Source organism: Athene noctua, chromosome 9, assembly GCF_965140245.1.
Source record: "Athene noctua chromosome 9, bAthNoc1.hap1.1, whole genome shotgun sequence".
NCBI classification, from domain to species: Eukaryota; Metazoa; Chordata; class Aves; order Strigiformes; family Strigidae; genus Athene; species Athene noctua.
This window is the reverse complement of record NC_134045.1, coordinates 10,249,875-10,273,185: the sequence shown is the minus strand read 5'-3', so window position 1 is coordinate 10,273,185 and position 23,311 is coordinate 10,249,875. Positions and strand designations below refer to the sequence as shown.

At 36.4% G+C, this 23,311-nt stretch overlaps 1 protein-coding gene across 3 annotated transcripts in view; it reads right to left on the bottom strand.

The window, feature by feature from the left end:
* Window positions 1-23,311, bottom strand: part of TOX3 (TOX high mobility group box family member 3) — an 85,461-nt gene that overhangs the window by 18,035 nt on the left and 44,115 nt on the right. For 2 of the 3 annotated variants that reach the window (XM_074913580.1, XM_074913578.1), the window contains exons 2-3: window positions 10,543-10,608; window positions 6,393-6,647 (exon numbers count right to left, since the gene is read on the bottom strand). In XM_074913580.1, coding sequence (XP_074769681.1) covers window positions 6,393-6,647; window positions 10,543-10,587 — 300 coding nt within the window. In that variant the 5' untranslated portion in view covers window positions 10,588-10,608. The remainder of the gene's footprint in view (window positions 1-6,392; window positions 6,648-10,542; window positions 10,609-23,311) is intronic. The other variant, XM_074913579.1, reaches the window with a different exon arrangement.

The window sequence follows — 23,311 nt, the reverse complement described above, 5'->3', positions numbered from 1 at the left end:
AAAGGTTCTCTACATGGCCAAATGTCACTGATCTGAGGCACCAGAGCATCATTTAATTTGGTATTACTTAATTTTGAGATTAGCTTTTCTTGGTACCACTAAGTATTAAAAACAGTGCTGATAACAGCTACCATTTCTGCTGGGAAAGTCCAGTACAAATCAGACTAACATTGTTGTTTAAAACTGGAGTTTAGTAATCCACTGTAGTAATCAAAGAAAAAATAGAAATACAAAAATTCTGAAGATAATCTCTTTTCCTAGTAATAATAGTTGCTACTCCTATAAATGAATAATTATATCCTTCTGGAATTAGTTATATGTTTTGTATTAAAGATGACAATAAACATGTTCATAATAATAACAAGGGCTTGTTTTAATAAACCGTTCCAGGCGTTACACACATTAATGACCCATGAAATAACTGTTTCATCTGTAACACATTAAACACTGTTGTTATAACATTGTATTAATTGAAAACCTACTCCATTCTCTCTAGATAGGAGATTACAGACTGGGTATTAAAAGAGAGGTTTACAAATAAATTTCTTTGGAAAGGGAAATTAAACATAAATTAGAGGCACGCAGTCAGGTAAGCAGTGAAATGTCTTGCCAATTTTAAAGCAACTTCTAAAGTTTTTATTCTTGCAATCTTCTGTTAATCTATTCATTTAAAGTTAATTACTAATTTTGGTATTTAAATTACTAAAAAATTTAGACCTTTAAGTAAAAGGCACCACTGTTCTGAAACATTAATAATATTTCTGTTATATCCAGCCTTTAATATGCTCAAATTTGCAACTCAGCTCTTTAAAGCCACATCATTGAGCTGTTTATTTAAAAGGTCTCCTTGAAATAAAAGCAATAGTCACCATCATATCTTTGATTTCAGCACAGTGCCACTCTTAACTAGTAATGTAATTAAAGATGGGCGTATTCCACTATGAATTAGCCTTATCTGTGCAGAATCCTGAATGCATTGGCAGCACTGCAACAATTATAAAATATAAACAGGCTCAAATCTTCATCAAATACGAAACATTTTCTCTAGCAGCGTAAGTAATATAGGGAACCATATATGTAAAATTATCAGTCTGTTTTTGTAACATCTGTACTTTTTTGAATAAAAGAAAAAAATCAGACTGAAAGAGACAATTATTTTACTGTCTGTTTCTTAGATATCAGAAAGAGAATTTTGAAATTCATCAAAGCTAACCTTCTGTTATGTACAACAGGCTAAGCTGAAAAGAATGTTAACAAGTTCAATTTTCATTCAATCAGCACTACTGCTCTCTGAAATGTTTCATTGCAGGAAAGAAATAAAAATAATCTATATGGTAATTATGAGGATGAATCCCCCAGTAACTTTCAGCTACATGAAAGGTCAGTTCTATTCAAGATATTTTATCAGTCCCCTGCACATACTCCTGTCCTGTCATTTTAAATCTGAACAGCATTTTATTTTCCCATTTACAGCTACCTGCAGAATTAAGTACTTAAGCCAAATAAGAAAAAAAAAAAAAAAAAAAAAAAAGAAATGTTGAATGCTGGCAAAGGCTATAATAGCATGGAGATAAATCGTTCAGCTGCTCTCTCTCAAGCCTCTGGGGCTGCAGATTTTTCTTCTCCTGGTGCACTGTGGGTATTCAAAACTTGTTCAACATGATTTCATTTCATTTCAGGCACTGCCTGAGAAAACTAAATTACAGAATCAATCATACAGAAGGTCAGAGTGAGACTTCATTACAAGTATTGCATGCTTGCATGAATATCTTTCATTTATGACTGACCCAATATGTCACAATAGCTGTCTAGTAAAAATAATCCACTTTCTGAAATTGATGTACTACTGATGTCAATGCTACTCAGCAGGCTGGGCAGATTATAGAGAGGTGTTAAAAAAAGGAACCCTCAGGAGCACAAGTTGTAGTTTCATAGAATTGCCACACTTTGCAGATTAAAATAATTTTTCTATGCACAGCTCAACAGAAAATGAAACATTAATATAAAATATTGGGGGATGATTTTTAATTAGGATATTGCTGTTGATTTCCACTTATTTATATTCAAGTATTTATAGGGATAATATTTGCATCATGTAAATCCATGTGTTCTTTGAAGTCAAATGTACATCAATATTCCATTTTTCAGTGACTCATTTTTGAACATCAGGATTTTATTTGGGTATTATTAAAATATTAGAATTAATCAAACTTCCTCCATTTTATCTTTTTATGGCTGTAGTCTGTTTTAAATGTAGAAAAAAATGCTGTTAAGATAAATGCATTGCGTTTGTTGTCAATAATAGTGAAGTCAATCAGTATTGTGACAAATCGTCATTCTTTCCATAGTATATATATATATTAATAGTATGAACAACTGTTAACTCATCAATATGATCTTTTAATAATTGCTAGGCCACCTTTATGCTGAGAATAAATATATTTTTTGCATTGTGAATTATTTTTTCAATATAATAATACCCAAAGAGTATGTTCAAAAGAGAATGATTTTTTTTTTTTTTTGGTCTTCCTGTGGGAAATATGTAAGATACGTGCAGAAGTATTACAAGGTAGCTAGCCAACTCCATACCCTAAGGGAGACATAGGAAAACCTTGACATAACCTATTTTTAACCATGCCTCTGGCAATTCTGCATTCAAGTTTATAGGTGAACATGTCAGGTAGTACATAGAAAAAAGCCAAAGACACACAGTATTAATCATAATTCTGTCCAAGCCCATTTTATTTTTTCAACATTTGTGATTTAAAATCTCATGACATTTCTTCAAGGTGAAATTCTTCTACCTGACTTTTCAATAGGGTACAAGTACATTTATCTATATTAAATATTGCTTACAGTAGAGCTCTCTAATGCTTCACAAGATAACCAATAAACTCGATGTAGTTCATATTAAAATAATTTAAGTTTGTATTCAGCTAAAGAAGCTTTAGCGATTAGCAATACACTATTAATATATTAATACAGCCTTTAAATAAGACTATCCTAGTATCTCTGGGTAAGAACATTGTTCTGTAAGTGTATACGAACATCATAATTATTTTACAACCCCATCTTTAGTTCTTTCAGATATAGTAAATTCAATTGACCATGAAATGAAATTTCATAGTCAAAATGCCTCCTTTACATTTTTTTATTGCTGCAATAAAGTTTTTATAGCTCCAAGGCAAGGTAATTCATGAAATGTCTAATTTAAAGATGAATTCTAATATTATTAATAAATATTTACCGGTTTAATAAAGTGCACATTTTCCACATAAAATATGATATAATGTTTTCATATTCTATTTTTGAAATACAGATTAACTGCTGGAAATTTTGAGTACTAAAGAGAGCTATCCGAGTTCAGGGGAAACCTATGCAAGGACCCTCTGTTAATGTTTTTAAACTTCCTGAAGCTACCCAGTGTTTATGAGTAGAAGAGAAAAAGACTACTGACTAAAACACAATGGCAGGAGCCATTCCATCTCACAGTATAAAGCAAATCAACCGGTTGTGGGGACGTGTCTGACACACAAATTTCCTCACGTGGCTCCTCCATACCAAATCACACAATTCCTCATCAAGTCTCTGTGGCAAAATTACGTGTAAGTTCCCAACCCACAGCTTTGAACTGGCAATCACCCTAGAAAATAACCACTGGACTACTGGGCTAATAAGACATGAGCTTCTCTAGATCTTCTTTTTGACCTATACAGGAACAAACTCTTACCACCGAAGTCAATGTAGACCATGCCATTTATTTCCACATTGCAGTCTAGGAGAAAACGTAGAGATGTAAAGCCTCTCATCCAGTGCAAGAAAAGGTGAGAGAAAAGATATCTAAGCAGGAGGCATATTCTGGTTCGAACTGTTAAGGTAACAGCATTTACATATGGAAGAATCCCATTCAGTTAAATGATGCAAAATTAAAAGGCAAAACTGGGTCAGGTTACAAACAACTTGATAACATTTGAGGGGATACTCATACACAACTCATACACACAAGTGATCCAGCCCATGATATTTATTACATATTTCTGAGCAAGTTTCATTGTATTCAGTGTACACACGCTCCATTACTTTAGTTTTCAAGCATAACATTCCTGACTCTCCCATTTTATTCATCTGATCTTGCTTTAGTAGTCACCCAACATGTCCAGTGCATACAAAACCCCATGCAAAATGAGATCTGAAAACAAGTAACATATCCTTCAAGACCTGTTTTATGCAGTCTCTGCTTTCTATCTGTGGAATTACTGAATTCAGTACCTCCCAAGCAGGGAGCAGTTAACGCTTAATTCTGTATTAGTGCTAGCTACTCTTCATGACCTCCAAGGAAATATTAAAATTTGCAATGAAGCCAGCAGTCTGCAGAATTCCGAAGAAGCATTTGCTGTGTGTTGATTTCTAAATCTTTAATTAATTTTTGCTTGCCAAAACAATAAAAAAGAAAAAAAGATTTACATGAAACTATAACACAACACCACAATGACCTTTATTACAGTCCAGTAATAAATCTGTATTTTCACTACACCAAGTTTAGCAAAAGGTCCTATATAAAACAGCTAATCACACAAAACACAGTTGATGTAAAATATCTGTTCAAGCTAAACATTCACTCTGTCTTCAATACGCAATACAGAAACTAATTCTAATTGGCACCACTGAGTTAAGAAAGCTAAGTATGATAAACTGACTGACAGCTGCATCTCATCACTGAGTATGAATGTTAACTGCACAAAGCTTAGAGAAACCCAAGCACGGAGATCCCTCAAAGCTGAAAGGAAAATACAAGAAAGTGGAAACTGCCCCATACACCCTCCCACTAAGATTGCAGCCATACAGTGTGTATAGATTCCATACAGCCCTGGTTTTGATTGTTCCAATCATGAGGAACGATCACTGGAATTAGCGTAACAGTCCCATCACTCAGCCCTTCCCCAGACTCGGATCGTCCCTCCCCATTCTGAAGGACTTGGAAAGAGCCCAGGAACAGGAGAACGGGCTGTTGTGGTTTGAACCTGGGCGGCAGCCGAACACCATGCAGCCGCTTGCTCACCCTCCCCCTGCCCAGAGGGTGGGGCAGGGAGACAGACTCGTAGGTTGAATTAAAAACAGTTTAATAATTGAAATAGAACAATAACAATAATAAACAGGTAATGCACAATGTGACTGCTCACCATCTGCTGACTGTTACCCAGCCCCTTCCTAGCTAGAGATCCCAAAATATGAAGCTCCCACAATCGCAGTCCTGGAAACGAGAGAGAATCCACTCCTTCCCAGCCACCCCTCCTTCATATACAGAGCATGACGCTACAGGATAGAGAATATTTCACTGCCCAGTTTGGGGCCGGTGCTCTGGCCATGCTCCCTCACAGCTTCTAGTGCACCTGCACGTGGGAGGATATGGGAGTTGGAAAGATCTTGAGCTCTTAGCAACAACTGAAAATGTCAGTGTATTATCAACATTCTTTTCATACCAAATCCCATACCAAATCCAAGGCACAGCACTATTCTAGGTACTAAGAAGAAAAATTAGCTCTATCCTAGCCAAAACAAGGCCCAACTTGCCCCAGTCTCTGTGGCCAACAAGAGCACTGGACAGAACAAAGTCTTTTTATGGCCCTGCATTTCCGAGTATGATGAAAGTAATATATCCCTATCATTTCTGTTATGAGTTTAAAAAAACCAAACCAAAACCCCACAACATTTAGCTCATGGAATATACAAAATATAGGGAAATATACGGGTTTTTACTGCTGGCATACCATGTCTGGCTCCCTTTCTGAGCTACTCTCAATACTGTGTTTTCATAATATCCTGATGGCTGTCAGATGTGGGTTCTATATTTGAAATACAGAGAAGCAATTACTTCTAAATTCTTTAGTTTCACCCTGGCCAACACTATGCCAGTGCCAACTGTATAACACAATTTTAAACTTTAGCAGCACTTGGGATGCACATGATGCCAATGGATATGGGCTTCCAGGTCCATTCCCAAAATTAAAATCCTGTGTTTATAAAGCCTGACTACTTCTTCACAAGAGATCTGTTTACACACAGTATAGCATTGCACTGTACATTAACAACCACGTTTATCTTCCTGAATTCACCAATATTAAACCCTTAACCATTTGCCAACCTCCTTAGAGAACTGAGTAATAGCACATCATTGCCTTGCTGTGTGACACTGACAACACGTGTAATCCTTCACACAGAATATGCCTGTGCATGATACAGAACACTGGCAAATGCCTGGTCAGGTTACAATACCAAGATGTCATACAGATCTTCTGAGAGGTCAATTAAAACCCACAGATGAAAAAAAACTACATTACCATGCTTTGACAGACAACACTGGGCAATGGAAACACACAAAGAACTGGACCTACCATATGCAATCCATTGCTGTGGATGAGGCCATCCTGTTCCATGAGATTTCGGGATATTGTAATAGAGGGAAGATCCAAGCTCTGGGGGGGAAACTGAGGTGTAAATTCACTTCCTTGTGCAGGCAGCTGGTCTCCAAGGCCCTGAAAGGGCAGCAGTATATCTGCCATCCCCAGTGCAGGGTCTGACTCGGGTGGGGGGGTAATGGGTGGGATTTCAAATTCCTCGTCCCCAAGGCTCGGCGTATGGAACGTCTGCTAGAAAAGGAAAGGACAAGCAAAACCACGTTAGGGCACACTGCTCTCGGCAACCACCTCTGGACCTGCAGTCCAAATCTTGTTTTGTTCTCAGATGCAAACTCTATATGCAACAAAATTTTTAAGTTTCATATACTAAAGGGGTTCGTGGATCATTCTGATTAAAGATTTAAATCTCATTATCATATGGCTTTAATGGAGTATCAGTATTAACAGTTTTTTAATGCGTACTTAATTAGCAACATCTGTCTTTGTTGTTAGTCTGAATATCAGCTACACTGGATTTGGCTGTATAACAAATTGCTGCTTTATTGATATGTTAGTAAAATAGCACAAACAGCTTACATTACTCTCATGCTTCATAAAATACTGACAATTTTGTAGCACACACACAACATTAATTCAGCACTGACCATTTCACATCTTTTGTGTCCTTTTTATCCACTAATAAACATGAAATATTATAATTCTGGTCTTTACTTCTTTTCCATCTCAAAAGTACAATGCATCCTTTTAAATGAGGGTTGTAATTTGGAGGAGAGACACGTATAAAAGAGTGAGGGTGATTACAGCAGCTTCCAGTGCTTTCTGAATCAAGCCAGCTTTGTTTGAACAGTAGGTTTGTTACGAACTAGACACCTGTTACGATGCCTTGGGCAAAACATTTACTGCCAGTTATCTTCAGGGTTTGTGCGTGTTTGTACGTGTGCATGTGTCTGTCAAAGATAATCTTTATTCAAGTAGAGTCTGTATCTGGCTTCAACATTGCTGACTTTTATTTGGGAAACAAATGAGCTATGCTTATTCAAATTTCTTGTGAGTTAAATGAACTTTCATATATTATTTCAGGTCCACTGCTACTTAATAATAGAAATACAGTGCTTGAAATTAGGCCATTTTAAATGTACCCAAATCAGGACTGTCTCAGTCAAATTGGGCAGTTGGCAATCCTAAAATAGGCACTCTTGTCTTGTTCTGGACATGCAAGGCCGCTTCAGGATTTGTTTGTTTGCATTAGTTCAGGATTCGAGGGGGGGAATTGTTTTATGTATTATTTACATTGTTTGAAAGAGTGACTTAATGCCAGTTAATTTAAAAATGATAAGTTCAGTGAAAGATCTCATTAACTGCTGCAAATTGTCATCCTTCAAACTGTTAATGATGATATAAATTAATAACCGCTTGAAAGAAGACAGAAACTGAAACACAAGAAAAACCTTTGCTTGCACATAGAACCTGTCAGCTGTCATTATTGGTCTCACACCAGAAATGATGAGGTCCCAGATTGCTGCAGTCTGCAGTACCGTCAGAGTCTGCTGAGACTCTACTCATCTTGCTCAAACTGCAAGACTGCAACTTAATTCTGGATGTGAAATCTGGGCCTGGATTAGGGCAACGTTTGACTTCCTCACTGCTCTATATTACAAAAGGTGTGAATTTTTTTCCTGTGGACCCCGTAGTTCACAAACACAAAGGATGGATTGGCCAGGAGAAGTGGTTGGCTAATGAACATAACCCTATGGCTGCATTTGCAGTTATTTTGGCACTAATGTGGTCTAGTAACAGATGCAACTGTAATTTGTGACTCATTTGCTACCCCATTACTGCTTAATGAAATCTAACATATCACATTAACAATACGGATAAACACTCATTCTTGATATGTGGCATTTGGCTGTTTTCATTACCACTGTAATTAACACTTGAAATATTATTTCAATAAATATTTAAGGTGCTTTAAAATGGGTCATAGTAATCATGACATAGAGACAGAAAACATAAAGCAAATGTGTGGCTTCTAAGGCTGAATGTGCTCTAGGATTACACTCTTAAGGCATTATTTACAGGAATAAAATGGGCTTCTAGCTCAGCAGTGCTCAGGCCCAAAATCATAGCAAGAAAGCTACATTCATGTTAATGTAAAAACACTATAATTAAATACATTGTAATGCAGTAATTGCAAAGTTAGGTTCACGCTTTAATGTAAATACTAACACTTAATCATATTTTTATTCCTTGTTCAAGCAAAAGGGTTCAGTGAAATTGTTATTATTATAGTATGTTTGAACCTCTCTTTACTTGACATATTTATGAGATAGTAGTAATTATAAGAACTGGATCTTTTTTTCCCCATCTAACAGAATAACTCGAGGACAGCTGTATAAATATATAACACAGCTAGATAATAGGACAATATTTTACTTAGTAAGCTATAAGTATTAAGATGAATGCTACTTTTCTACAAAGGGGAGAGTAAATGTATGAATATCTTAACATTTTCTAAATGTGAATTTAATTTTCACAATATAACTTGTCCAAATATGTATATATCTTTTTTAAAAAACATATAATGGACCAAAGACTGAGGATAAAATAGGTGTAATCTAAGAAGAAAGAAAGCCCCTTAGTGAAGTCGTCTTAAATCCAAATCACTGGGCTATTCAAGTCTGTAAAAAGACCCTGAATAGTATGCAATTTGAGACTGCAGAAAGGTGCTGTTATGACCAAAAGATGGTATAACATTTGTGGGATTTATCTTACCAATCACATTTTTTAAAGTTATTAACTTTTCAAATATTTATATCTTACACATTTAAAAAAAAACTGTGTGCATGGTTAAATGCCATCTGTACTGAAATGTTCAAAACATTTGTTCCTTTTGATAAAAATGCAAATCTGGAGAACTGTTGTATCAACATATAACAGCCAATGTCTGACACGGTGAATTATCACAGCTGGAATTAAATTGTCTCTGAACAGCTGCTGGCAGCAGAGCTTTCATCAATGTTTGATTCAAACGTAGGAAAGAAATTCTACAGAAAGAAACATCATGTTGTCATTACAGATGGGGTTTGTGTTCATTATCACAAATAACACTGGAGCTAGTGCCAAACAATATTCCCTTATCTAAGCAGTCTTGCTGGGTAAAAAGAGATGGTGACCATTGTATAAATGATTCACAAAATATTACTCTTAATTCTAACCTTCTTATTTATTGTTACACCATTCCGCTTATTTTCTCTGAGATCGCTTTTTTAAAAGAGCACAAGAATCACCACTTACAACACGTAAAATCAAGGCTGCCCAGTTTCTAAGCTTTCCTCATGTTAAGACCATTCATGGTTTGCACCCCATATAAACAGTTGGTTCTTGTTCTCTGTATTGCTATGCACATTACCAGACAGTGCATCTTGCATTTGCCATCTTTCCCTTTGGAATAAGAGCTGTTGATTTTTAGTGGCGAGCAAAAGGTGTTTCTGTCTGGAGCTGGAGTCAGTATTAGCATGTTGATAGTCTATTAACTGGCTGTAAGGCGGCACCACTGTAACAAATACAGAGAGCCTGTGGTTGCCAAACCATTCTCCTGTTTCCGTTCTCAAAGGCAGTGATCAAATACATCACCTCCACAACACAGCCTGGCCCCTGGGTTTGCTCTTGATCCTGGTCAGAAGTTCCCTTCACATAGCACATACACTTCAGGCAAAAAAGTTGGTTTTCGTTTTCTAACTTATATTGAGTATTAAGAACCCAAATTAAAACGTTTGTATTTATAACCAAAATTAGCACATTAGCTAGTAATGACTATTACTAAGCTTGCTTTCAAAGTGTACACCTACTGTGCTTTTTATTTGTTTCCTTCTGTGTATAATTTTTTTCATACATAAAGCAGATTTGTTTCTATTGACATGCTATGTAAGTAACAGCCTTATGGACAGCTAAATTGACTAGTAATGGAGAGCTGTCAGGTTATTTTCTTTCTCATTAAAGTCTTTATTTTGTGCTCCATAAAACACACAGAAATTCGGCACTTCACTCTTCATCCATTCAAAGTCTGTTAAATTATCACAGCAAACAGCAGAACATGAGCATAGATAAAAAAGAAAAAAACATCTACCTCATTTGCAGCGAGAAATGCATTATTTGCCTCTGCCATGTTCATGTAGTTGTTATTGTTTCCAAACTGAAAGAAAAATAAATATTTGGATTTTAATGTATGCCACAATAAACTTTTCTTTACCTCATCACCGGCATAAAAAAAGTTGAAAAATCCCCCAACAAAAACAAAACAGATAAGATGTAATTTTTCAGATGTTCTTTGAAGTCAGAACTAGATTGGATTCAACATTATTATTATTACATACTCTGCATCCCCAGGTCTGTACATGGAAGATACCCAAGTGTATCTCTTCAACTTTCTTCGTCCACGTAGCAAAGCCACCCCACAGACCGAGAGGTGACTTTGGAAATTAAGTGTCCATTAGAAAAACACTATTCTCCAGAAAAGACATTTCAACTCCACTACATCTTCCCTGACACGCATTATAATATTTCTGCAGATGATCCTGATCTGGAGAATTGCTGCAGTTAGAAGTAGCTGGCGAATTACCATTCCAAGTAGACCTGGTTTTAGAGAGATGAAGGTCAATAAGGGGAAGAATGAGAATCTGCAGCGTTGTTCTTAAAATCCCATTATTTCCACAGAATTAAAAAAGCCAAACAATCCCCCTTTGTCTATCCTTCATTCCAGTTGAGCTCCCACGCCCCCAGTGAACATTAACACCAGAAAATTTTGCAAATCAGAGAAACTGTATGACACCGAGACCTTGAGATTTACCCAGGGTGGAGTGGGCCGAGTGCCCACTTGCTCCCACCGAGATGCAACTCCTCTCACACAAAAGTGATCTGAAAGGATCCTCTCGGATGCCGTAGAACACTTTCTCCAAATTCTCAAGCCTGAACAATTGTTGATGAAGATAAGTACTTTTACAGACTGAGCACAGAAAAGAAAGATATTATCAGCTTTTGGTTAACTGCACTTAGTGTGCCTTATTCCTCTAAACAGCACTTCCAAAAAGCAGGTGTTCTGGTAACTATTTCTGCATACGTTCCTGGAGCAGGCAGGCGTGTAGAGTTTGCTTCAAGGAACAGATACCTTCTCCTGCTCCTTCAAGGAGCAGCTACCACTAAAACACTGAATCACAGTCTTTCACATTTTCACATTTTTATCAGGCACAGTGCACACTGCAAAGTAAGAGTATCAAATGAGAGAAAAGTGCCCGTGCTGTCCCTGCAATGCCCTGCCATACTAAACATTCTTTCCTTAATTCCCATTTCTGAGTGCTGTAAAGCAATTTTTTTCAGGAAGGCTTTGTTTTATCTTGACAGATCTCGGTGGACATGCCACCCCACCCCCCGAAAAAAACACCACAGCAAACAAATGCCACCACCATTATGTTGCAGCACAAGCTCTGCAACAAGTGAATGAGAATGGGTAACCAGGCACTTGCACTGATTGTTCTTTTCAAGAAAGAAACTCTCTTGTGCTTCCAGAGCAGCTGAACCTGTCTTGAAAGGAAAACTACTTTCCTACAGTTCAGTTTGCTCCTGCAGTACTTGATGCCTGACTGTTTTCAGCAGGGAAGTGTTTCAGACCCTGACTCTCTCCAGCCCCCCCCCCGCCCCCAGCATCCCAGAGCAGTGGAGGGGCCAGAGCGAGCCTTTCAAGAAAGTCCCTTACCCTGAAAACTCCAAAATCCATTTCTGAAAATAAGACCAGAAGTTAGAAGGAGAAAAAAGAAAGAAGAAGAGGAAACTATAGCAATAGAGGGTGAAAAAAGGAAAATGGACACAAAGAATTGGAGGCTCGTGTACCCGATTAATTGTCTAATTGACAAAACAGGACGTTAACAAAATCAGAAGACAATCATGGGGAGGAAGGAATAGGAGATGAGATTTCTCACTCTGAAGTATGAAACTCCATTTGTGTAGTTAACATGCTGAATCTTTCAACCTATAACACATGTTAAGCAACAGAGGCCTTAACACAATATGTAGGCTGCCTCATAGCTATTAAAACTCTGTTATCCCCAGCTATGCAGATACTCAAGTAATGTCATCCATTTTTTAAAAGCCCAGATGTCACCTATTTTTGGAGATTAAAAAATTCAAATAAAATTGCACATTCAAATTACTGTTTTGGCACATAAGGATGTGTGTGTGGATTTGTTGCACAAAGACATAGTACTTCAGGCTCAACAGTGAGATCAACAGGACAGATTTTTTTTCATGTCAGTTAGTGGCAAACTAAGAAGGATTTACATGAAAAACTGAAATGGCTTCAATAGAGCTGTTCTTTCTGCAGTAACGAAAAAAGAAAATGAAATCAAGCTTTCAAATTATACCTAAGTACAAAGGTACAATAGGCAAGTATAGCTCTAACATTGGACAAATAAATGGGAACAAACCCTATCCTATTTTAATGAGCTTAGCATCCTAGGGGCTCCAATGCCTCAAAATGGAAATGAAGCTGATTTTTACCTTGAAGAGTAAAATTCTACATTATTTTGATCTACGGGTATTCCTCACACCAGAGCTGCTGCTGTTCTGATTGCCAAGTGGTTTTCTTCCTTTTTGTATTATTAAAGTAAAACAAAGGGGAAAGTGACAACATAATTTTCCATTTTATTAAGACTGTGGAAGCAAACAATGTAACGAGGAATGTCAAAACTAGAAGTTACAAGTACATATCCTTAAATTCATTCTGTTCTTGGGCTACAATATTTAAGACCCTGTTGTGTATGACTCAGGCACTGATATCAGAACCTGGCATACTTAGGCTTTGATTAGAATGGATCATAACCAGTATTATTTAAATTTATTATTTGTCTTTGAATTAGAAAACCATTGAAGGCACAGCACAATTATCAGTGAGTATTTCTAAGATTAAACTCCCTTATTATCTAATGGTACCTATAACAACAAAAGAAAATAAAATTGTTATTATCTTAAGGACCTAAACAATTCAAAAAACAAATTAAGCTTAGAGTGAAATAAGAACTGGGTTAGAAATCCTCTTCTGAACAGTTAGTCTGCGAATGTAATTACTGAAGAAACTACAGCTAATCAGCTGTGAATTGTATCCATTAATTAGTATTTGCCCTGGAGAAATGAGAAAAATCAGTAACAATGTTAACACTGCAATGCACTGATGAGTACTGAAACACAGGGCCCTCAGCATTTAGTCAAGCAGGTGGCTCCAATGGTCCAAGTAATTTAAAAAGCTCTCACCTGAAGTGCAGAGCTGGAATTACAAAGCACTTCTTGCATATCTTTGTATCTATATAAGGCTATAATTAATGGCTTTTAATTTAGAAACACTTTGTGATCAGCTGGGAACAGTTATAAATCATTCTAAATAGAGCAAGGGGTTCTTGTCTATTTTAGTAAAATAATTTGGGAAAGATGTTTTTTGTGAAATGACTCTTGTTGCAGTCAACATTTTTCTCCATTTATTTTCTAAAGGATCCCTCGCTCAGACCCCTCACAAACATCTCAGAGCATTGCTAGAGTTGACAGCAGGCATTCAAATTAAAGGCGAGATCCAGCAACTTGGTCTACCCAGGTAGACTCCTGAGGGGTCCCGCCTGTTGGGTTTCCCTGGGACAAAAAAAGACTGAGATGCAGCACCTAGTCCAGCTGTATTTTTGTTTCATACCAGCACGGGGGTGCTTTGCAAATTATTTAGCCATAGCGATTAGCAAGGTTTTGCATAAACTTCTGCATCTAAAGATCTCAGAGCACCCTCACTGTGTAAATAAGGAAAAATAATATATTATCAGCTTCCTTTGGCGACACATACCATTGCATTACAAACTACTATTCATTTCCTTTGATTTCAGGAGTTCATCTTAAGTTTTGATAAATATATTAAACATGAGTACCACAATCTACTGTCACAGCAAACCAACGGAAACCACACGCATATGCTGATTTCATGAAACGGACTGCAAACAAACAAAACCTCTCCTGAACTTGTTGTGAATCGCAGCTTTCATTCTTCATGCAAATCACTGCATCAAAACTATGACAGTTCAGCTCCTCTACTCTTTTATGTTGCAAGGGCACTTGAATCTTGGTCCTACTGAAGAATAAGAACCAACATGAAGACTGTAATGAGACAGTCTTCATGGATGTTTGCTTACTAATACCTCGTATAAAGAACATCAATAAAATTGATTATTTCTAAAATAGCTTGTTGAAGATCTTCTCTTAGCTTTGACTACCAAACCAGAAGCCCAACATCTAGCCTTATTCATTTTTCCTAGAAAGGGTGTACATTTGCAATACTAAGGGAAAATTAATGCCCTCTATTCTTTCCTCAGTGCATGTCCTAATGAAAACCAAACCAACTCCTGCCAAGGATTGGGGATATAAAAATTGTATCACTGCCCCATTTCTACAAACTGCATGTTTTCACAGACCAAACCTCCCAGGCCAGACATTACCATACCTGTTTGCAAATCAAGGGATTAGCCACCTTGAATCAGCACAGTGCAATGCTACTTGGGCTTTCACACCACCCTTTGCACTCACCAGAGCTTAAAAATTGGCTGGTTATGAAAGCTGAGGCTAATGAGTAGTGGTTTTAAGAAAGAGGTCTTACATGATGAACATCACAGAAAACCTTAGCAGTTCGAGATAAAAATCAGTGACTAAATGTCGACAGAGTCCAAATTCCTACTGAAAAAATATTCTGAAAAATCTCAGAATGTTAAATAGTGGCTATTGTCTGGGATCTACTTTTGCAACTGTGATGAGTCAAAAGCCACCGCAAGAAATAAAACACGCAAAAGAGAAGTTTACACCATAAAGCCATATTTTAAAAAGCACAAAATGTAAAGCAAATAACTAATTTTGAAGGTGTTATAGTCACAAAAAATAACATTTTGAACCTATAAAAGTTAATTGAAATTTTGCTACTGATTTTAATGGAGAAATTACTTAAAATATTTGGTCATTAGTATTTATTACAACTTTCTACATTTCTCTCTTTAAATCAACTCTGTTGTGGTACAACTCTAATCTGAAAAACATTAGAACTAACACCCACTATTCATTCCCTAAAAGATGCAAATACAGAAATACATAAGTAACTTAAAACCAGACATAGAGAAGCCCAGACTTTTATCTGAGCATCTCAGTGGAACAAAAAATGAATTTTTAAAATACTAGTATTTTTATGCTTAACAGTAAAATTAATCAGGCAAATACATTAGATTTTCTAAATAATTCTTTTTATAATACTGCTATTTAATTTAATAGTGCAACCGCAAGGAAGAAGAAACCATTGGAAGGGTTATTATTCTACCACAGAATACCACCAAAACCATGGAATGTGAATAAATGTCCCAAATGAATAATTCAAACAAAATATATCTAGAACAGGAATGAAACACGTTTTATCATCTTCTCATAACTAATCCACATTTTGCTTAAAAGGAGTGATTGCAATTCTGTACTCAAAGACTGCATATCGTATATCCCAGAATAAATAAAAAAATTAATAGTTATTACAGAATCCCCTCCCCTCCCCTTTTTTTTTTTTTAATTAAAGAAATCCCTATCCCAACCTTTAGTGCAAAACAGAATTCAGACTTAGTTATCATAACACTAACAGTCCTTTCATAATTATCAGTTAATGTTTAGTCAAAATACACATTTGAGGTTTCTCAGGATAGTATCTCCAGACAAAATTTTCACTGGCTTGATGCTGAACTACTGCCTGCAGAACTAGCTCTAAACTAGTTCTGTCACAGCACTACATACCCACTTGCATATGTAGTTTAGATAGTGACACATCCAACTTCCATCATTTCTGATGCCAATTTATTGCTTATGGAAAATGGCAGCCTCAACTGATCACACTTCCAGTATTTCTGCAGTAAAATTGGAAGCCATATTTTTAAAACTACAGCCATTAATAAAATTATTCTTTTACGGTGTGAGCATGCTCATATTTTTTATATAGAATAACATCTACTCGCACAAATATATATTATAGCAAAGATCTCAGTATCTTCATATTGAGCAAATTAATTCCTCTGAGGTTACACTATCCTTATGAGTAAAAAGAAAGATAACGATCCCAAAAGATGTAATTACAGACCAAAACTAAATTACTTTGCAGGTCTAAGTACTGTATCTTAATAATTTCACCGGAGAACATCTTCACTGCATTTGGGCAGATTTGATTTTGCTGCCTGACCAATAATTACAGCTCCAGCAAATACAATGTCTGATAAGGACATCAATTAAGAACAAGCATTGTGTTATTTAAAAAAAAAAAATTCATCATGTTCACAGCCTGTCTGATTGAATGAAATGCCAAATTAAATTAATGGAGATTGCTAAACCTAGCTGGCTGGTGGGGAACCATGCAGAAAGTGGGACACCATAGACAATAAACTGTCTGTAATTAAAAGATGAGAAGCTGGACTAATGCTACTTCAGCCTGATTACTCCAAACAAAACAATATACACTAAAATTATTCTGGCAACAGAAGTACATGGAGTGGGAGGAGGGTTTGGAGAGGGGGCTGCTGCCTTTTTTTTTTTTTTTTTTTTTTTTTTTTGTTAGTATCAACTATCAACATCTATGAACAGCACGGTCCTCACCAGATGTATTAAATTAAATATTGCTTTTTTCTCATCAGGAAACACAATTTATTTTCTCATGAATGTAAAAGTAACAGACAAGAATTCTCCAATCATTTCTGTTCTAGATGGATATACAGCTAATCTCTACCGAGGTTTTAGTTTTAAGTATGATGTGTTCATAGCAGGAGCAGTGTGTTCTTTTCTGGAAGAGCAAGTCCTTCATGACAGTTTCAATACTTCAGAAGCAGGATGCAGTACTCATATTATTTTATAAAATACAAGTATTCTATTTTATTTTTGCTACTAGAAACAAGGAGGCAGATTTTAGTAGCTGGTTCACAGATGCAATGCCACTAAAACGGTCAGGGATTTGTATCACTGTAAGTGAATGACAAAAAAACCCAAACCCAAACAGAATTTTAAAACTAGAGTTTTAAAACCTTGTAAATAAATAAGTAATTTTATCTCAGAATGAATGCAAAATGGTATTCTCGATTTTGACACTACATAACTACCTGTAAAAATTTCTGTACTCCTCTGGCAGGATGCTAATTTTGGAAGAAATAGCACGCACTGCCAGATGCAAGAGGTATTATTTACCACAGACTACATGCAGCTATTGAAGGTTAAGGATCAAGTCACTAAGTATAAAGGAGATGGAGAATTGGACCAGATCCAGTCAAAATGCTGTCCTTTTGGGTCAGCCTTTGACCAAATATTAGTAAGTAGAAAATGTATCCCGGTTACATCAAAGATCAAACCACTACATGCGTGTGTGCTCAAGGGCAAGGATATATTCACAGAGACAATGCTTTTGTCAGCAGAAGATAAACTTTTTGAAGAATTTCATGAAGTGCTGGGCTACTAGGTAAGATGTATTTTATATATGAAGTTTATAGTTGAGCTTTTCCATTCATATTCTTACATCCAATTTATGATTACTGATTATTATAGGATAATACAATAAAAATCACCTTTCTGAGACAGATTACAGTATTATTCTTATTTTCAGTAGATAATATCTCCTGGAAGTGGGTTCATTTCCTGCTAAATTTTGCCTACAAGTTTTCTAGGAAAAGATCTTCATGTATTATACATGTGAAAAACTACCTAGGAAGTGTTACCTTTGGTGACCTTGGCCACCAGAACTTACTACACAATAGTTACTTCTCTTAGTTTCTTCCACACCAGGATTCTCTAACACACCATATCAGGATCCTGCAATGATCAGGAGGAAATACAGGCCCCATTAAAAACAAAAGGAGTTCCTATAGGGGATTTCACACCAGAAAGCTTAATTTGCTTAAGAGCACATTGATGATGAGTAACTAGCTGACAACAGACAGAAACAGCAAATGTTAGAATAAATGTATCTACATACACAGTTTTGCAGTCACATCCCCAATGCTGAATTTCAGGCAAATGAATAATCTCATTAGGGGTTCATTAATTATTGAGTCTGTACATAAGCATCTGTACAATCATACATTTGACAGTCTTTTGATATTTAAAAATCTTAAAAGCTTTGAATTCAGGGGACCATTTAGTGTTGTGGTAAGGTATTAGCTGTCTTTTTCTACCTGCCAAGCCACAGAAATGCAACGTTCAGATCACAGCTAACCCTTGCAGGAGGTTAAAACCTTCGCGGGAACAAAAGCACAAACGCCAATACGGTGGTTGCTATTTGCTCAATTTATTAACTGCGCAATTGCTTTATATACGCCTTTCTGTACATCGCGAGATCTTTAGTTCCCTGTTCTTTCCGTACATCACAAGATCTTTCATGCGCCTCTATTCTTCCCGTACATCGCGAGATCTTCCGAGAGCCTCTCCCTACAATTTAGATTTCATTTTTGAGTTTCAAACATCTGCTGCAGTAACTGTTATACATATATTGATATACGTGTGCCTATGCATGTATATATGTATACACACACGCACTACTCTTTGCTTAGAGCCAAAAAATCTCAGTAGGATAAAATACTTGAGCAAGATCCTAAAGAAAAATAGACATTTATATTTTTTTCTTATATCCTCAAATCTCCATCAGACACACTATTTGCAGATACTACAGATTTAAAAGTTTTAGATAAGCAATTAGAATGAAAACATTTGAAGTTACTTTAAAAGCTTTCAACCAGCAAATAAAAACTTTGACAATAACAATAAATAGCACTGACTTAATCTCTCTGATTCCAGCCAAGCTCTTTAATGTGAACTCCTTCAGTGAATTCCATGGCCAAAAGCTGTAACTGAAGAATATTTTGCAAAGTGTGATACTGTGTGAGTCTTAGGAACAGTAATGAAAAGAGTATTTAATAGTCTCATGTTAGACATTTTCAGATCTCTTAAGAAGGATACAGTCTATAAAAGTTTTTATATGCAAGAAGTAACTTTGCATGAATATGCACAGTATTATTATTCTGTTGACTGACAGTCAAGGCAATTCAATATATGCCAGATTTTTAATGCTACTTATTCCATATTTAAATGCATAAATATTAAAAGGTGGTCCAAGGCGCAGTTCTGGTCCTAATATTTATGCAAGATTGAGGTGTTGCAAAATTAGTCTGAGTCTTGACAGTTCTCTCCAAGACAAACATACCAAATATTTTACTGTCACATGTTCAGTGAGTTTCAATTTACTGTTTTGGCTCTTTGAAGACAAGAATGGATTTTCCATCCTGCCCACATTGCCTTCAAATGTAAAATGGAGAATCAAACATGGATTCTGGGTATATCTCTCCATCCATCTACATATACTAAGACTACTTTTCCTCTGTACAAGGCTAATACAAATATCAAACTTAGACCAACCGATTAAGTTTCACATAAAAGACTCCACAAGATCCACAGATGTTACTTCAAAGAGTGCTGAAGTACCTTCACTATCATCACACCCTGTTGTTGTCTGAAGATTAAAACAGGGGAAGAGAACAAATGTTAAGATAAACACATTCCGTAACAGAGGCCACTGTAGTTTAAGTATTCATTTAAAAATATACAAATATTTAAAGAACATGTTTTCTTTCTTTGCTTTCTAATCTAGAGCAGTTTGAAGTGATTGCCCATGAAATTATTTTCATTATCACTCTCATGAGCACATACTCATTGCTGGAAGAAACCAGATTAGACATAAATGTCACAGAAGAAATATATTGCTGAAATGCAAAAAGAACTTACTTATATGACTAGGTCTCCTGTTTATATATATTTTTCTACAACTTTGTAGCAATTAGGTTTCCATACGAAAAAGGTCTTCTCAAATATGGAGTTTCACGGTATCCATTCAATGTAGGTATTTTACGAGTTACATTTCTCTAAACAGCTCAAATTATATGTAAGATCTTATTTCTGATGACATCAGAGGACAGATGGCAGTTAAATTATGCTTTTTTCCACAAATGCTCTAAAGAACTGAAGCAAGGGTAAAGCACAATTGCTCCCTTTCCACAGCCCTGTGAGAGGGTGGAAATGTCTCTATTCTCCATGACATTCACCAGATGGAGGAATCTCAGTCTCAGAATGGCCTCGACACGTACACGTGGTACTGCAGAACAACTTGCAGGGAAGACCCCAACCAAACCTGTGACCTGATACTGGGGCTGCCTCTCCAATCTGCCTTCCCGTGCCCCTCTGGGCTGTGGTAGGAGCACCACTGCCAGCGCCTGGTGCCATGACTGTGGGCCACTAACTGGTGTCCCACGCGGGGACAGGATCCCCAGCACACATGGCACCTGAAAGCCAGCGAGGTCCTGAGAGCAAACAGCACCATGCCCCCCTCTGCCCTAACATACCAAGGTTCGTATTAAGGGCCCTTCTCTTAACTCCCCCTCAGAAGACAACTCTGTACCTCTATTGGAGTATCCTTCTACCCCCAACAGTTTATTTTTAACTGCTGTAAGGGATTTTATTTTGGGGGGGATGGGTAGAGAAATGCATAAATACAGAACTGGTTTTGCCAGACGAACATTTCTGTTTTACCTTCCTCTTGGAGACACGAAGTACATACAACCAAGGTGTTTAAACATGTCTACCCCCTCATTTATTTTATATAAACTAAGCACTGAATCTAAGCATTTCTTAACATAATGACAGCATTTTATTCTTAGAATCCCAAGAAATAGTTTTATATCACTATATTCAAGATTACTGTAACATTTTCTCACACAAATTTAAAGTGATGTGATTACACTGCAATTGGGCTCTAAGTAGCTTTTCTTAGAATCTTATATCAAATTTCACTCACTGCAGCGAAAATTGTAAATTCCATTCTAGACTGTGATTCAGCTCTACTACACTAGCAAATTATATCAAGTTTTAAATATAAAATTGATAGAGAAACGGTGAAGCAGATGCAGATGTTTTATAATAATCATAATAGAGGATCAGTCAAGACACTTTCAGGCTAAAATCAGTACATGCATAAAATCTTAACTATCTCAACTCTCAGTCATGTTGATACCATGAATTCCTGCAATTTTTTCTGAAATTAAATACTTTCCACTTTAGAAATACTAATCATAATTAAATAGAAAAATAGAATTTTTTAAAAGTCTGTATTAACTCCACTTCATTATATGCAAGGTTGTACAAAACAAGCCATCTATTGCAAAGACAACTTGTAGGATGTAACTCTGCTCTTATTACACACATATCCAAACGAGAAACAGAGACAAGTCACCCAGAAATACACTGACTCCAGCACTAGACTCAGTGATGGCTACCGTCAACCCAAGCTCTCAGCTGCAGCATGCAATAAGCAATGCCCTTCTATGTGGGAAGAACAGGAAAGTACAGGTGAGGCTCAAGGATTTCATATGCTAACCTTGTAAGAACAGGGGTTGTACAAGAAAATGACCGATAGGCACAAGATCTGGGAATTTTCCTCAGGCAAAAATGTTTTCCGATTTGGAAACATTATGTGTGTCAATATAATACAGATTATAGATGCATTTTGGAAACTGGGACATAACACATCGCTTCCTCCTGTTTCTTTACCTTGCATCAACCTTAAACCTGGAGAATTTCTCCACTATTTTTAGTTGGGGCTGGATTACAAATCCCACAGCAGGGAGGCCTCTGGAGAGTCTTCAGCAGCAACTAACTTTATTTAAACATGCAAGATTGAATCGAATGCAATGCTCTGCAATAACGGTAGAGGAGAATTAAATTTAAGAGTGGAATAATCCCTCATACTAGCTTGTATTCCTAATTTATGCCACTGAGACTAATCAGGCTTAATTTATCTATCTTTAGCTTCCCACTGTTTCCTTCCAACCTAAAGGCAACGTTTTGGGCAGCAGAAACTTTATTTTGTAGGTGAGTAACCTACTTTAATTGCATTTTCATGCATTACTACAGTCTAACATTTTCTTCACTTAATTGGGTCACTGTATTTCTTCTTGTAAGTGGGCACAGAAATTACATCTGATACTGGTTGCAGCCCCTGAGGTTCTGCAAAGAGTTGAGGACACACAAAGGGTATATGGCAAATTCCATTTATGATGTGTGAAAGGAATAAAGTTTCACTCAAAACCTTCACTACTAGTAATAAAAACATGAAAATCCTAATGTTAAATTATTGAAATCTTATATTAAGAAAACTAATAACAGTTAAGAAAAATCAGGTTGCTCTGTTTACAATCTTATTTCAAATGCCACCTGACTGATAGCCTCACAGATGCACGGCTGGCAATGCCTAGCACCATATGAAAGCCAGGCCACTCAAGTCTTCAGGTGATCTTTCAAAATACTAATGACTAATTTGCCTTAGAAGTAAGTGCACAGTAAAAAGTACATCAGGCATCTCAGTAATGTGATTTCTCCTCATAATTTTCAGATGCCATAGAAAATACAATGGTTTTTAATATGACTAAAAATAGTAACAGAAGTTCTCTTGAATAGTCAAGTACCACACTTCATGTCTCGATGTAAGCAAGCCTAAGATTTGATACATGCAAATTCTTCAGTTTCTTTTCTTACAGTATAAAAGACACCAGATCCTAGTGGCATTTCTGCTGCCAAGCTGTTCCACTGCTCAAAACTCATGCTCTGAAAATAATCTCCTAATTTAGTGGACTGAGACAATTCAGTGTCTTATGCTATTCACACCAAAGATGTGGAAGAAGTTGAATTTAAAATAATCAGATTTAGCTCTAGTATGAAGTCAAACTAGATGTATGAATTAGCTGTAATCTCTTAATGAAATTTCTTTATCTGAATGT